This window comes from Symphalangus syndactylus, chromosome 14, assembly GCF_028878055.3.
Source record: "Symphalangus syndactylus isolate Jambi chromosome 14, NHGRI_mSymSyn1-v2.1_pri, whole genome shotgun sequence".
Lineage (NCBI taxonomy): Eukaryota > Metazoa > Chordata > Mammalia > Primates > Hylobatidae > Symphalangus > Symphalangus syndactylus.
Window position 1 is genome coordinate 71,971,480 of NC_072436.2, and position 12,495 is coordinate 71,983,974.

General features: G+C 40.5%; 2 protein-coding genes across 8 annotated transcripts in view; one reads left to right on the forward strand and one right to left on the reverse strand.

Annotated features, from left to right (window-relative positions):
• Positions 1 to 1,619, reverse strand: part of APLF (aprataxin and PNKP like factor) — a 108,387-nt gene extending 106,768 nt beyond the window's left edge. For 5 of the 6 annotated variants that reach the window (XM_055241843.2, XM_063616836.1, XM_055241844.2 and 2 more), the window contains exon 1: positions 1,341 to 1,602. In XM_055241843.2, the coding sequence (XP_055097818.1) occupies positions 1,341 to 1,436 (96 nt within the window). In that variant the 5' untranslated portion in view covers positions 1,437 to 1,602. Of the gene's footprint in view, positions 1 to 1,340 lie in introns of all 6 variants that reach the window. The other variant, XM_055241842.2, reaches the window with a different exon arrangement.
• A 228-nt stretch (positions 1,620 to 1,847) lies between these two features.
• On the forward strand, positions 1,848 to 9,353 carry FBXO48 (F-box protein 48). Of its 2 annotated transcripts, none has more exons than XM_055242637.2 (3): positions 1,848 to 1,958; positions 4,005 to 4,346; positions 4,820 to 9,353. In XM_055242637.2, the coding sequence occupies exons 2-3, from the start codon at positions 4,041 to 4,043 to the stop codon at positions 4,979 to 4,981; spliced, it is 468 nt and encodes a 155-aa protein (XP_055098612.1). In that variant the 5' UTR covers positions 1,848 to 1,958; positions 4,005 to 4,040; the 3' UTR covers positions 4,982 to 9,353. The 2 variants fall into 2 exon arrangements, with proteins under 2 accessions (XP_055098612.1, XP_055098611.1); XM_055242636.2 differs by having other exon boundaries at positions 1,873 to 3,038.
• The last annotated feature ends 3,142 nt before the right edge of the window (positions 9,354 to 12,495 follow it).

Consider the following 12,495-nt stretch of genomic DNA (forward strand, 5'->3'; position numbering starts at 1 on the left):
CCAGTGTTTGTATAGGCCAATAAACGATGAAAAAAATAGAAATGATGTTAAACATGTACATAATCACTTGTCCAGTAAAAAAATGAACAGCAATTGAATATCTACTGCCTCAATAACCTTACCACATGCACATGTGCATGTACACAACACACAACACAGAACACACACACACCCCTTTAGGACCAGCTTCCATAATACAATCTTAAACTACCACTCCTTTCCCTGCTCCCAGAAGGCACCTAAGGCAAGTACCAATGGTTCCATTTAGACTCTGGAAGTTAACCAGGATAACAGTACACGCTCCTTACTCCTTGGTGGTTAGCTCACTGACACAGGTGTCTCCCCAGTCCCAAGAGAAAACTCCTAGAGGGTAGGGACCCATGTTCCATTCATCTTTGTATGCCCCACAGTGCTAGAATCTGCAAAATGTTCTACACAGTGAGCACCAAACAAGAAATGTTGAATGTTAAAGAAAAAAATAAAAAACTAGATGTACTTAAGAGATCTATAGAATTACAGAATGCAATATGCAAATGTTTTCACTCCTAAACCTCCCAAAGAAGGTAGAGAATATTTAGCTTTGTGGCATTATGTGTCCAAAAGCTTATGTATGGACTTTAAATATTGTATGTACGGCTCAATTTTCTCATCTGAACAATGAGGATAATAAAAATACCTAACTGATAAGGTCTTGAGGCAGTTAAAGATGTTGGTATAGGTAATGTCTCCTTAGACCAATGACACGAACGCTATACACATTACTTATGAAGGGTTCGCTACTCATTTTACTGGAAATAATAAATAATATAAATAAATAAATAAATAAGGTCCACACAGCTCTGCAAAGGAGACCCAAGCTTAAAAGAAATTAGCCTAGAAGACGTAATATCACAGTTTGGCAAACTTTTCTGTAAAGGACCAGACACTACTGTAAATATTTTAGGCTTTACAAGACAAGCCGCAATACCCTCAACCCTTGGAGCAACTATTCCCCCTGAAAAATTAGTAGGTTTTTTGTTTACATTTTACATTTTAGAATTTAAGAATCATTCTTAGTTCATGGGGCCATACAAACATAGGCTTGATTTGGCCTCCAGACTCTAGTTTGCCAATCCCTGGATAAGATAATAATGGTAATACAGTCAGCGTTTTAAAAGCAACCTAAGGAAATGTTTGTGAATTGCTTAAAGGTAACTGAAAAACGTGCGGCCCCAAACTTCTAAAATCCGGACCGGCGGACCAGCGCGGTGGGGAAACCGGCCAGGACTAGGGCCGGTCTTCGGGAGCCGGCGCGGACCTCCACGGCTCTCGGGGTCCGCTGAGCCCCCGCCCACACTTACTCCCAGCAGCGGCCCGCGGCCGATCACCGTCTCCCCGGGCGCCAGGGCCACCCGGGGACCGCCGTCCCGCGGCTGCAGCTCGAAGCCCCCGGACATGGCGGGGAAGGATTAGGCCCCTTCGCCAGGAGACTGGCCCCTCCACTGTTTCCGCCCTCCACAGACACGCGCGGGGCAAGCCCAGGCCTTGGGAAAAAACACCGGGTGAGAGCCGCTTAGGTTCCCCGCGGCTGCGCCGGTCCTCAGAGCCTGGCCCCAGCGCAGCTTCCCGAGTCCCGCCCCTCCACGCCTACTAATGACGCAAGCGGGGATTCCCCAGTCACACCGCCTCAAAACTATTGTTTAAAAACCCCGGCTTATTCCCCACCACCCTTTTCACCTCCCTCCCATCTTGGAGGGCTCCGGGCCTTGTAGTCCTGGTGCCTTTCTTCACTCCTTTCCCGAGCTGAGACGCCCTGGAAAAAACTACCAATCCCGAAAGGCACTGCGCGCCCCTCTCGGCGCCTGCGCGAGTTCCGAGTCAGAAGGGCGGGACTCAGGTGGGCGGGATGGGAAGAGCTATGGGGAAGGATTCGAATTCCGGAGGATTTAAATCGCGGGAGAAGAAGCCACCGCGGCCTAGTAGGTAGAAGGGTCTTCCGTTCCCGTTGGCTTAGGTGTCTACGCTCCCGGGGACGCGGCCCGGTCGCAAGCTCAGCCTTCCCTCCGCGGCCTGGAGCCGCAGTGACAGTCAGCGCTGACGGTTGTTGTTGTCACTTGTCAGTGTCCCGTGTTCTTGGGTTCCAGCAGCTGCAACCCGCGCGGGACACAAGGAGGGTGGCTCAGACGGGACGTGGGGTGATTAGCCCTGACCCGCGGGATCTGGCTGGAGTGGGGCTCCCCGCCCCTCCGACTGCGCTGCCGCCGATCTATCCCTCCGAGTGATAGTTGAAAGGAGGACGAGCTTTTACTTCACTTGAGAATTCAGGAAAGCTCGGTTCATAAAGGAGAAAGGGCAGAAGAGGGGTCGTTTCCAGGCATCCAGACGAACCTGGACGTAGAAGAAAGATTCCTAGTGGGATTTTAGAACCTCGCCAAGGCATCCCCTGCTGTGAAATTCAAAAGCCTTCATTCCTGTTACAGGAATTCCACAAGGGGAGGCATTTTATTCTTCCAGTAAGATCCTGGGAGAAGTGGATAAACACACTGTAACGTTTAAATACACTGTAACGTTTTCCTAATGTGAGATTCTTTTCAAGAACGTTGTGGTTTGGCTTTGGTTGGTATTGGTATTGGTGGTGGGAGGGGCCAAGGTGCATGGCAAAAACTTTCTCTTGACTCGCCCGTTTTTACCAGTTTGCTTTCTTACTTCCCCAAACCCTCAAGAAGAAGACCTCTGTTGAACACAGACTGTAGTTCCAGCCACCACAGCTAATCTGGATCATGAATGGGAGCCACCGTGGTCTTGGCAAGTCCAGAAATATAGCTGAGTAGCTCATCTAGAAAAGAGATTTGTGTTGAGCTGAGTTAAAAGAAGTATTTAGCTGTATCTCAAACCTCTCCTCTTGCACAACCAACCCCCATTATAAAAGGAAGTGCAAAATGGAATAAACTGATTTTAAGTGAATACAAGCTGTCTTTATATACAAAAGTAACTCAAGGGTGGTGATGTACCCAGTCATGCTTTCAACTGATTTGGGAAGCCTACACCACTCACCTTAGGTAAATTAGCTGAAACTGAGCTTTAAATCTGGGCTTCAAATAGTCATATACTGTACCTAGCTGAGTTCTAAACATTGTTTACAGTTGTCACTCACTGTTGCTTGATGTCTTCAGTGACTATTATCCTTAGCTCATAATTATGCGTGTAGGGTAGCTTCAAGGGGCCATTTCTAAAACACTACTCTTATGACTGAGTTGAGTATTTGAGACTTTGTTTCATAATCCAGATCTCATCTTCTTGTCCATTTCAGATAGCAGTTGTGTCAAATGTAAGCACCTACCTACCTATTAGATACAAGTAGATGAAATTCTTATATAAACAACTAGAAATCCAGCAAGTTTATGATTAAGTCGCAAATTGCAAATTAATGATGAGGCATCAGTTCCCATATACAACAAGTATTCAGGAGTTTAATAGGATTGACTCATACACATTTTCAAAGGTACAAAAGTACCGGGTGTGGTGGCTCATACCTGTCATCCCAGCACTCTGGAAGGCTGAGGCAGAAGGATTGCTTGAGGACAAGAGTTCAAGACCAGCCTGGACAACACAGCAAGAACCGTTTCTCCATAAAACAGTTTTTGGTTTTCTGTTTGGTTTTTTTTTTTTTTGTCTTTTTTTTTTTTTTAAAAAAGGGGGATGGGGTACGCTGAATCAAGAGAATCGCTTGAGGCTGGAGTTTGAGGCTGCAGTGAGCTATGATTACACAGCTGCACTCCAGCCTGGGTGAGAGTGAAACTAACATGTTGGGTGCCTCCCACGTGCAATTCAGATGTAGCAAGACTAGATGTTTTACACACTATCACTGTTAATCCTTGCAAGAACTTTCAGGAGAGGGGCAACATTGTCCCATTTTACAGATTGAGAAGCTAAAGTCAAGAGAGTTCTTAAATTATACCCAAAAAGCATCTGACTCAAAGTCGGATTTATTTGGAGACTGAGCGTGTTTAAATTTTGCCTTTTAGGTTACATATGAGGATAACTTACTAAAACATTAAGCTATGGATAAAAACTCCAAGAGAAACAATAATTCAAGAGTTTCTCACACAGAAGCGAATTCTGTGGATGCTGAGAAGGAAAAAAATGAGAGTCAAAACAACTTTGTTGAACTGCTGCCTGCAGAAGTCACTTTTAAAATTTTCAGTCAGCTGGACATTCGGAGTCTGTGCAGGGCTTCACTGACATGCAGGAGCTGGAATGACACAATAAGAGACAGTGACTCTTTATGGAAACCTCACTGCATGACTGTAAGAGCTGTGTGCCGAAGAGAAATAGATGACGATCTAGAAAGTGGTTATTCCTGGAGGGTAAGTTTAATCTTTGCGATCTGCAGTATTGTTGACAGCGTTATGATAGCAGGTTTGCGCCAATTCTAACTTCTGCTTGGAGGAGACAGAATTACATATGCAGAATAACACAGACAGTGTGTTGACTTTTGGAAATGAGTTAAAGTTATTAGTCTTTTCCTGCTAACCATACTGTTTCCACACTATCTTTCATTTATCCTTTTGCATTTTTTAAATTCTAAATTCGGGAATTTTCCTATGTTAACCAGAAGGGAATTAGCTCCTTCTTTTCACTTCACCTTATCCCACTCCGTATAAATACACATATACATACACACACGTACACAGACACATAAATTTATTAATATATGTATATATCAATGTAAATACTTACTCTTTTTTTCAGCCCTGTCAATCTACTTCTCTAGCTTTAAACACATTAACTAGCCAGCCACCTACTACAGTCTTTTTTAACGGTGATTTACCTCTTTCAGGTAATACTGCTGAGGAATTACCAGAAGAGTAAAGTGAAACACGAATGGCTAAGTGGCAGATACAGCAACATTTGTTCTCCCATTAGCCTACCAGAAAAAATCATGTACCCAATGGATGCAGATACATGGGGGGAAATTCTAGAAGCAGAACTGGAAAGATAAGGGGAAAAAAAAAATCACAAACAAATCTCAGGTCTTTGAAAGTTTAAAACTTAAATGACTCTTAGGTTGCAAAAGCGATATCTTCATTCGTTCATTTTGTTGTTCATCTTTTTAAAAGAAAGTGAAATGGAAATATTGTAAAAGTAAAGCTTTATTTTTGTTTTGCACTTTAGTAAAATTTTTCTGGTTTTATTGTAATGTGGAAAAATCATGAAATGTTATTTTTATAAGAAATAATATACTGATAGAGTGATTCCAAATACAATGTTTCATGTATTTGTGTTAATATATTCGCAATACTAAATGAAAGAGTGATTTGTATGTTCAGCTTAATGATAATTCAAAATTTCAGGAAGCCACTTTAAACTGACTTAAAGATTCATTAAGTGGTGGTTATAACTAGGCTCATGGGAAGACTAGCTAAGTGAAATTAATAGCAATACATTTAAATTAATACATTGACATTTTAATGACTTTAACATTTCTATTTCAGTGGAATCAGATTGAAATGTCAAATAGTGAAACTATTTTTAATGTGTTAAGCCTGTGGTTTAGTTTTAAGTTAATGTCATCTCAGGGCTAAAGCTTGTCCAATTGAGATTCCCGTTATTTTATATAAACCTGGAACGGCTCTCAGGAGCTGAAAGTAAGTGGAAAGTTTCCAGAACACTTTACCATCAGAATGCCACGCTAGCCTGGTAAAACTCTCTTTCTGACAGCCTTATAGCACCATCTAGTGTGCTATTCTTAGATACCAAGACAAAGGACTTTCAGATCCTTTTTGTTTTCTCCATATTAAAAAGAAAACTATTATTCTAAAGAATCCTTAACACTTGTCTTTTGTTAAAGTTTATAACTTTTTAGGAGCCTTTATTTTAACTTTTAAAAACTTTTGTTTCTCTTTTTTCATAAAAACAGATGATATACTACTCACTATAACAAATTGTTTATTCTGAATCTGTGGTTACCACCATAGTACAAAAAAGTGTCTACAAACTGCTTTAGTTAGTGTGGGGTTTTCTTCTTAAAAACTGTTCTCTATAGCATTAAATATAAGAATCCAGGAAACCAGTATTTAACAAATAGGCAAATATTAGAAAGATGCCCCACTATATGCAAATTCCGTATGTTGAATCAAGCAGTAGATAATTAATTGTCTCCTACTATCTTCTTAGAGTTGGAAGAGTCCTTGAAAATCAGGCAGTCAAGTCTCCAGGACTATTCAGTAATTTTCTCAATAGGAACACTGTCAGTCAGCTAGCCCAAGCCCAAATCCTGTACTTCTACTAATAGCATCTCTGTTATGTCACAGAACAGTCCGGTTGTAGTCTAGGCTTGAACTGAAGACCACCTCTCTGTAACGTTTGCCTTCTAGCCCCACTTCCACCCTCTAGAACCAGGCTGATTCAGTCCTTCTTCTCTATGATTGCCAGATATTTGAAGACTGCTTGCCTGTCTCTTCCTGGGTCTTCTCTCCAATTCCACTGATGATCATAGAGTATAATTTCTAGACCCAACAACATTCTCTTCTGCCCATTTACTCTTAACAAAAGAAAGGGGCTGTGCGCCATGGCTCACGCCTGTAATCTCAGCACTTTGGGAGGCCAAGGTGGGTGGATCACCTCAGGTCAGGAGTTCAAGACCAGCCTGGTCAACATGGTGAAACCCTGTCTCTACTAAATATACAAAAATTAGCTGGGCGTGGTGGCGGGTGCCTGTAATCCCAGCTACTTTGGAGGCTGAGGCAGGAGAACTGCTTGAACCTGGGAGGCAGAGGTTGCAGTGAACTAATTTTATTTCATAAAAGATAAGAAAGCACTTGGAAATTTTCAAAATATGGGAAAAATTAAAGCTATAAGCATCTTGCTGAATAGCATCTGTGTACAATAGTATATGTACACATATATTTTCAGCTGTTTTTTTATAATGGATGTTGATTATTTTTGTCCTGCCCCCTTACAATCTATCATCATCATCTATTAATAGAAGTTATCCTAATTAGGGAGACTCACCCTTCTCACTTCCAACCACGTGTGTGGGTTTTTTTGGCCGGGGTGTGGGGGCGGCTTTTTGTTTTTGTTTTTGTTTTGTTTTTTTGAGATGAAGTCTTGCTCTGTCGCCCAGGCTGGAGTGTAGTGGCATGATCTTGGCCCACTGCAACCTCCACCTCCCAGGTTCAAGCAACTCTCTGTCTCAGCCTCCCGAGCAGCCGGGATTATAGGTGCCCGCCACCATGCCCAGCTAATTTTTGTATTTTTAGTAGAAATGGGGTTTCACCATCTTGGCCTCCTGACCTTGTGATCTACCCGCCTCAGCCTCCCAAAGTGCTGGGATTATAGGCATAAGCCACCGCACCCAGCTGGGTTTTTTTTTTTTTTTTTTTTTTTTACATTATCCTGTTTTTCCCAGCCTCCATGTTTAGTCCAAGGATGGAAACATGACCCAATCCCCCCTTTTCATAAGTTGGAAGAAAGAAGCCCTTTCCTCTTTGCTGATGAAACTGTTCCCTGCCACACAAAGAAAACGGATCTTAAGTAAGAGAATGTGGAGCCACCAGGGGAAAGAACAATTGCAGGGAAAGAGGCCTGATTATATTCCAGACCCTGGTCCCGGCCATTCCTTGTCTGCTTACCTAAATTAATTCAAATTGAGTTTCACCATCATACTGGGACCCCCACCTGATGTGGTTTCTTTGCCCATTTTTCAAATATGTATTATTTGTGGCTTACATTAACATCTTAGATTTCACTCTGACTTCCTCACCAGTCAGTCTTAATCTGCTATAATATGGCCATCACTCCATATGGTTGAAACTGTTGGTATCCAAATTACAGGTGACTTAATGTCTAAATCCACTGGATGCATTCTACTTGTTAATATATTTGACACACATAAACACACTGACACACGTAAGTACTTCTTAAAACTCTCTCCTCCATGGGTTGGAACTATAGTCTCTTGGACTTTTCTTTCCCCGCTCTAACCCGTCTTCTCAGTTTCCTTCAAAGACTCACTTTCCTTCATCTACTCATTACATGTTAGTGTTCCCCCAAGGTTCCACATGTTGTCATCTCGTCTGTATACTCTAACATCCTTGGTGATCCCATCTACGACTCCTGTGTCAGCTGCCATTGTTGGTGTTAATGCCATCCACGTCCGTGTCCCAACATCAGATCTCCGTGGGATGCTCCAGAAATACATATGCTATTATCTTTTGGATTTTTATCCAAAGATAGTATAAGTATATATATATATATATAATATTTGATATATCCAAAGATAGTTTATATATAAACACCTGAATCAAAACTTACTATCTCATAAAAGTAGTTCTTCGTCCAGTTCCTATCTCGGTGAATGGCATGTCCTGTTAGAAAATCACCATATTTTACTTTTCTCCATCATTCTCCAAGTCCAGTCGAGTCAATTCTTAGTTGATTTTATCATCCAAATGTCTAAGTAATTCACCTCTTCTCCATCTTTATCTCTGCCTCGTTACTTAATTCTTGTCCTTATTTGAAGTTGGGATTTCTAAAATAACCTCTTACTGGTGTTCCTGCCTCCAGTTCCTTCCTTTTACTGTTAGCAGTATAATCTTTGTTAAACCCCAAATTTAGCACATCACCCCTAACTTAAACTCCTGACTGTGTTCAGGTAGAAATCAAAATTCCCCACTAAAGCCCGTAGGGCCTTTAATGATGTGGTCTGGCCTACCTCTCCAGCCTCTTCTCTCACCACTGTCCCACCCTATATCTTTCTGTTCAGTCTTACAAAACTGTTTCATAAAAATTTTCTCACTTCTCTGCCTTTGCACAGGCTGTTTGATATACCCAGAGTAATCCCCACCATTGATTCTTTCCTTGGCAAAAATCTATTGTAAAACTTATCGTCTTGGCCTGGAAACAATCCATAACTACTGCTGTTCTGGATTAAGTGACTTTTTAAATGTTCTTGTAGTTCTTTGTATAGACCTCTCTCAAAGCTGTCATATGACATTAAATTGTCTATTTTATTTGTGTGTTTGCCCCTTTACACTGTGAACTTCTTAATGACAGGGACCATTTTTTATTTATTTTTGTGTCTTCAAACCTGGCACACACTAGGTGCTCTATAAAGATTTGTTAAATTATTTCTATAGTTATTTATTTTAATCCTACACAGAATGTATAAAAATAATTTACTATATTGTTAGTGAAAAAGATTGTATCAAAATGCAGTATACAATCCTTAAGGTATGTGGGATGCTTGATAGTAATACGAATATATGAATAATTGTTCCAGTCTTCTCCAAACCTGTAAGAGGGAAATAGGAAAATAAAAATGTTTTGTTTTATTTTTTGAACTCTTGAAAATAAACTTAACCTCAAGAATATCACTTATTATTTTGAATTATTGAGTCACTCCCATCAGTTTTAAGTATTAGCTTTGCAAATTATGTGAATGAACATTAACTTTGACTTTTTTAGTGCTATTGCACTAAAATAATTCTTTATTTAGCAAATTATGTGCTATGATCATGGTCTACACTGAAAGGAAATCTTTGGAACTTAGTGATAAATTTATGGTATGGGCTTAGAATGAACCATGCATTTATCAGGCCAAGACATTAGCATCTGAAAACATGAGTGGGTGGAGCAGCATGGAGGGAAGGAATGTTCTTACTCATAGATAAAATAACATGTTAAGTGTGCACCCTGTGTACAAGAAGCAAGATTCTTGGGGAAGAGTATTAAGGAATTTTGAGTGTTTTTAATCAGTTTAAGATCTAGTATTTAGAAAAATAAATTTAGAAACCTTTTTTTTTAGTTTCTTCTGGTTTATAATCCAATCTTAGTCCAGAACATAATCATCAATAAAATCTCTGTGAATATAAACTTTTGACCTGAGGATACTTGCATATGTACAAACCTAATTTTAAAACTATGGCTGGGTGTGATGGCTCACACCTGTAATCCTAACACTTTGGGAGGCTGAGGCAGACACATTGCTTTAGCTCAAGAGTTCGAGACCAGCCTGGGCAACATAGTGAGACCTTGTCTGTACTAAAAATTTTACAGCCAGGTGTGGTGGCCCATACCTGTAGTCCAAGCTACTCAGGAGGCTAAGGTATGAGAATTGCTTGAGCTTGGGAGACTGAGGCTGCAGTGAGTCGTGATCGCACCACTGCACTCCAGCCTGGGTGACAGAGTGAGGCCCTGTGTCAAAAGAAAAGAAAAATGTAACATACCCCTGACCACTTTAACTTCATCTTTGCTTTGACTTTATATCATGTCTTCTCTCCAAGACTTCAAATGCCCTGGTAATATTAATGAAAGTAAAATGAGTAGCAACTTAAGGAAATGGGTTGGGAAGAATACATAAGATGGAAGATCACACATTTTTATTTAGAGTTTAAGACCAAAAACATCAAATTGATGAAATCAGATCAACAATGGATGAAGCTGATTAATTACACCAGCCGACTTTAATTGAACGCCTTCTTGTACCAAGCATTGTGTTTACACAGTGTATGCTTACTCTATATCCATTTTATGGATGAGGAAACTGAAAAAGAATGATCTTTTCCATCTATTTCATCACCACTTCCCAGCACTTACAAGAATATGTCATACATAGTAGGTACTCAATAAATGTTTTCAAATGACTTCAGAAACTTAGAATGAATAACTTAGATGAAAGAGCCAAGAATGTCCCTCCAAGTTTTTCATTTGAAAAATTTCAGACCCACAGAAAAGTAAAAATATATCACAAATCACTATCTTGTACACCATCCACCTAGAAATACAAGTTGTTAACATGTTTCTATGTTTATTTATTCATCTTTGCTGAAACATTGAAAAGAAGTTGCAGACGTGATGATACTTTACCCCTAAATACTTCAGCATATATCTCCTAAGAATACACTCCTGCATGCAATATCATTATCACATCTAAAAATTCTTACATTAATTCAATAATATCATGTAATTTACAATCCATATTTAAATTCCCCAGTGGCCCCCAAAATATCTTTTATAGATTTTTTTCAATTTAGGCTGCAAGAAAATATTTATACATGCATCTGAGTTTTTTGTCTCTTTAATCTCTTTTAACCAGAAGTGTCCCCTGGCTTTGGTTTTATTTGTTAGGATATTGACTATTTTTTTTTTCTTTTGAGACAGAGTCTCATTCTGTCACCCAGGCTGGAGTGCAGTAGTGCAATCTCAGCTCACTGCAACCTCCACCTCCCAGGTTCAAGCAATTCTCCTGCCTTAGCCTTCCTAATAGCTGGTACTACAGGCACACACCACCACGCCTGACTAATTTTTGTATTTTTAGTAGAGACAGGGTTTCACCATGTTGGCCAGGCTGGTCTCAAACTCCTGACCTCACAATCTGCCCGCCTCGGCCTCCCAAAGTGCTGGGATTACAGGCTTGAGACTGGTTATCTTACAGAATATTCTGTAGTTGATTTATCTGATTCTCTCTTCATAATTTGATTCAGAGGGCAGGCGTGGTGACTCACACCTGTAATCCCAATACTTTGGGAGGCCGAGGTGGGAGGATCACTTGAGCCCAGGAGTTTAAGACCAGCCCAGGCAACATAGCAAGATGTCATTTCTACAAAAATTTTTAAAAATAAATTGACTGGGCATGGTGGTGGGCGCCTGTAGTACCAGCTACCTGGGAGGCTGAGGTGGGAGGATTGCTTGAGCCCAGGAGGCCAAGGCTGCAGTGAGCTGTGATTGCAACACTGCACTCTAGCCTGCAAGACAGAGTGAGACCCTGTCTCAAAAAAAAAAAAAAAAAAAAGATTCAGTAAAACATATTTGGCAATTATACTACATAGTAATTATACTGTAAGTGATGAAATATACTTCTCATTGTATCACATAAGAAGCACATAATGTCTGATTGTTCTACTATACAAGATGGTTAAGTCTGATCATTTGGTTGAGGTGTGGTAATCACCAAGTCTCTTCACCAAAAGACCCATTTTTCCATATAGCCAATGTTTCTTTTTTTCAACAACCCATTTCTAGAGTACTCCCCTATGGCCAACTCTATGCTAAGTGCTATATAGACATTATCTAACATATGGCTAGTTTTCTCCTCAAGACATTTACCAAATTCTGAAGCTCTGAGGAACTGTAAGCTAAGAAGCTAAGCAGAGAGCCTCTTAGAAGCAAAGGAGTTTTTGCCCAGTCTCACACTACTGAGGACACAATGATTACAGTTGAGGACCCAGTAGAGGGAAGGTAAACAATTCAGGTTCTCAGTTGAAATCTTTGGTGGGTTCTGTGCAATGGGCTGCAGGCCTCAATTCAGGTAAATCTCCTATTTGATTAAGGTGAGCAAACCCCACTGCCTAATGGAGGATAAGGTGAATTCACTCTAGAGGAAGATGACATCATCTGGAGCCTCTACAGTTTTTCATATACAATGTCTGCACTTACAACATTATCAAGCATCCTAAAAGACAGAACTAAATGATTGGAAGTCACGGGTTGGGTGGGGTGGAAGAACATAGAAGC

Excerpts from the sequence above, each read along its gene's own strand:
- FBXO48 (XM_055242637.2), top strand. The coding sequence starts at position 4,041 with ATGGATAAAAACTCCAAGAGAAACAATAATTCAAGAGTTTCTCACACA. Across the intron at positions 4,347-4,819 it reads AAAGTGGTTATTCCTGGAGG|GTAATACTGCTGAGGAATTA; the intron begins GTAAGTTTAATC and ends TACCTCTTTCAG.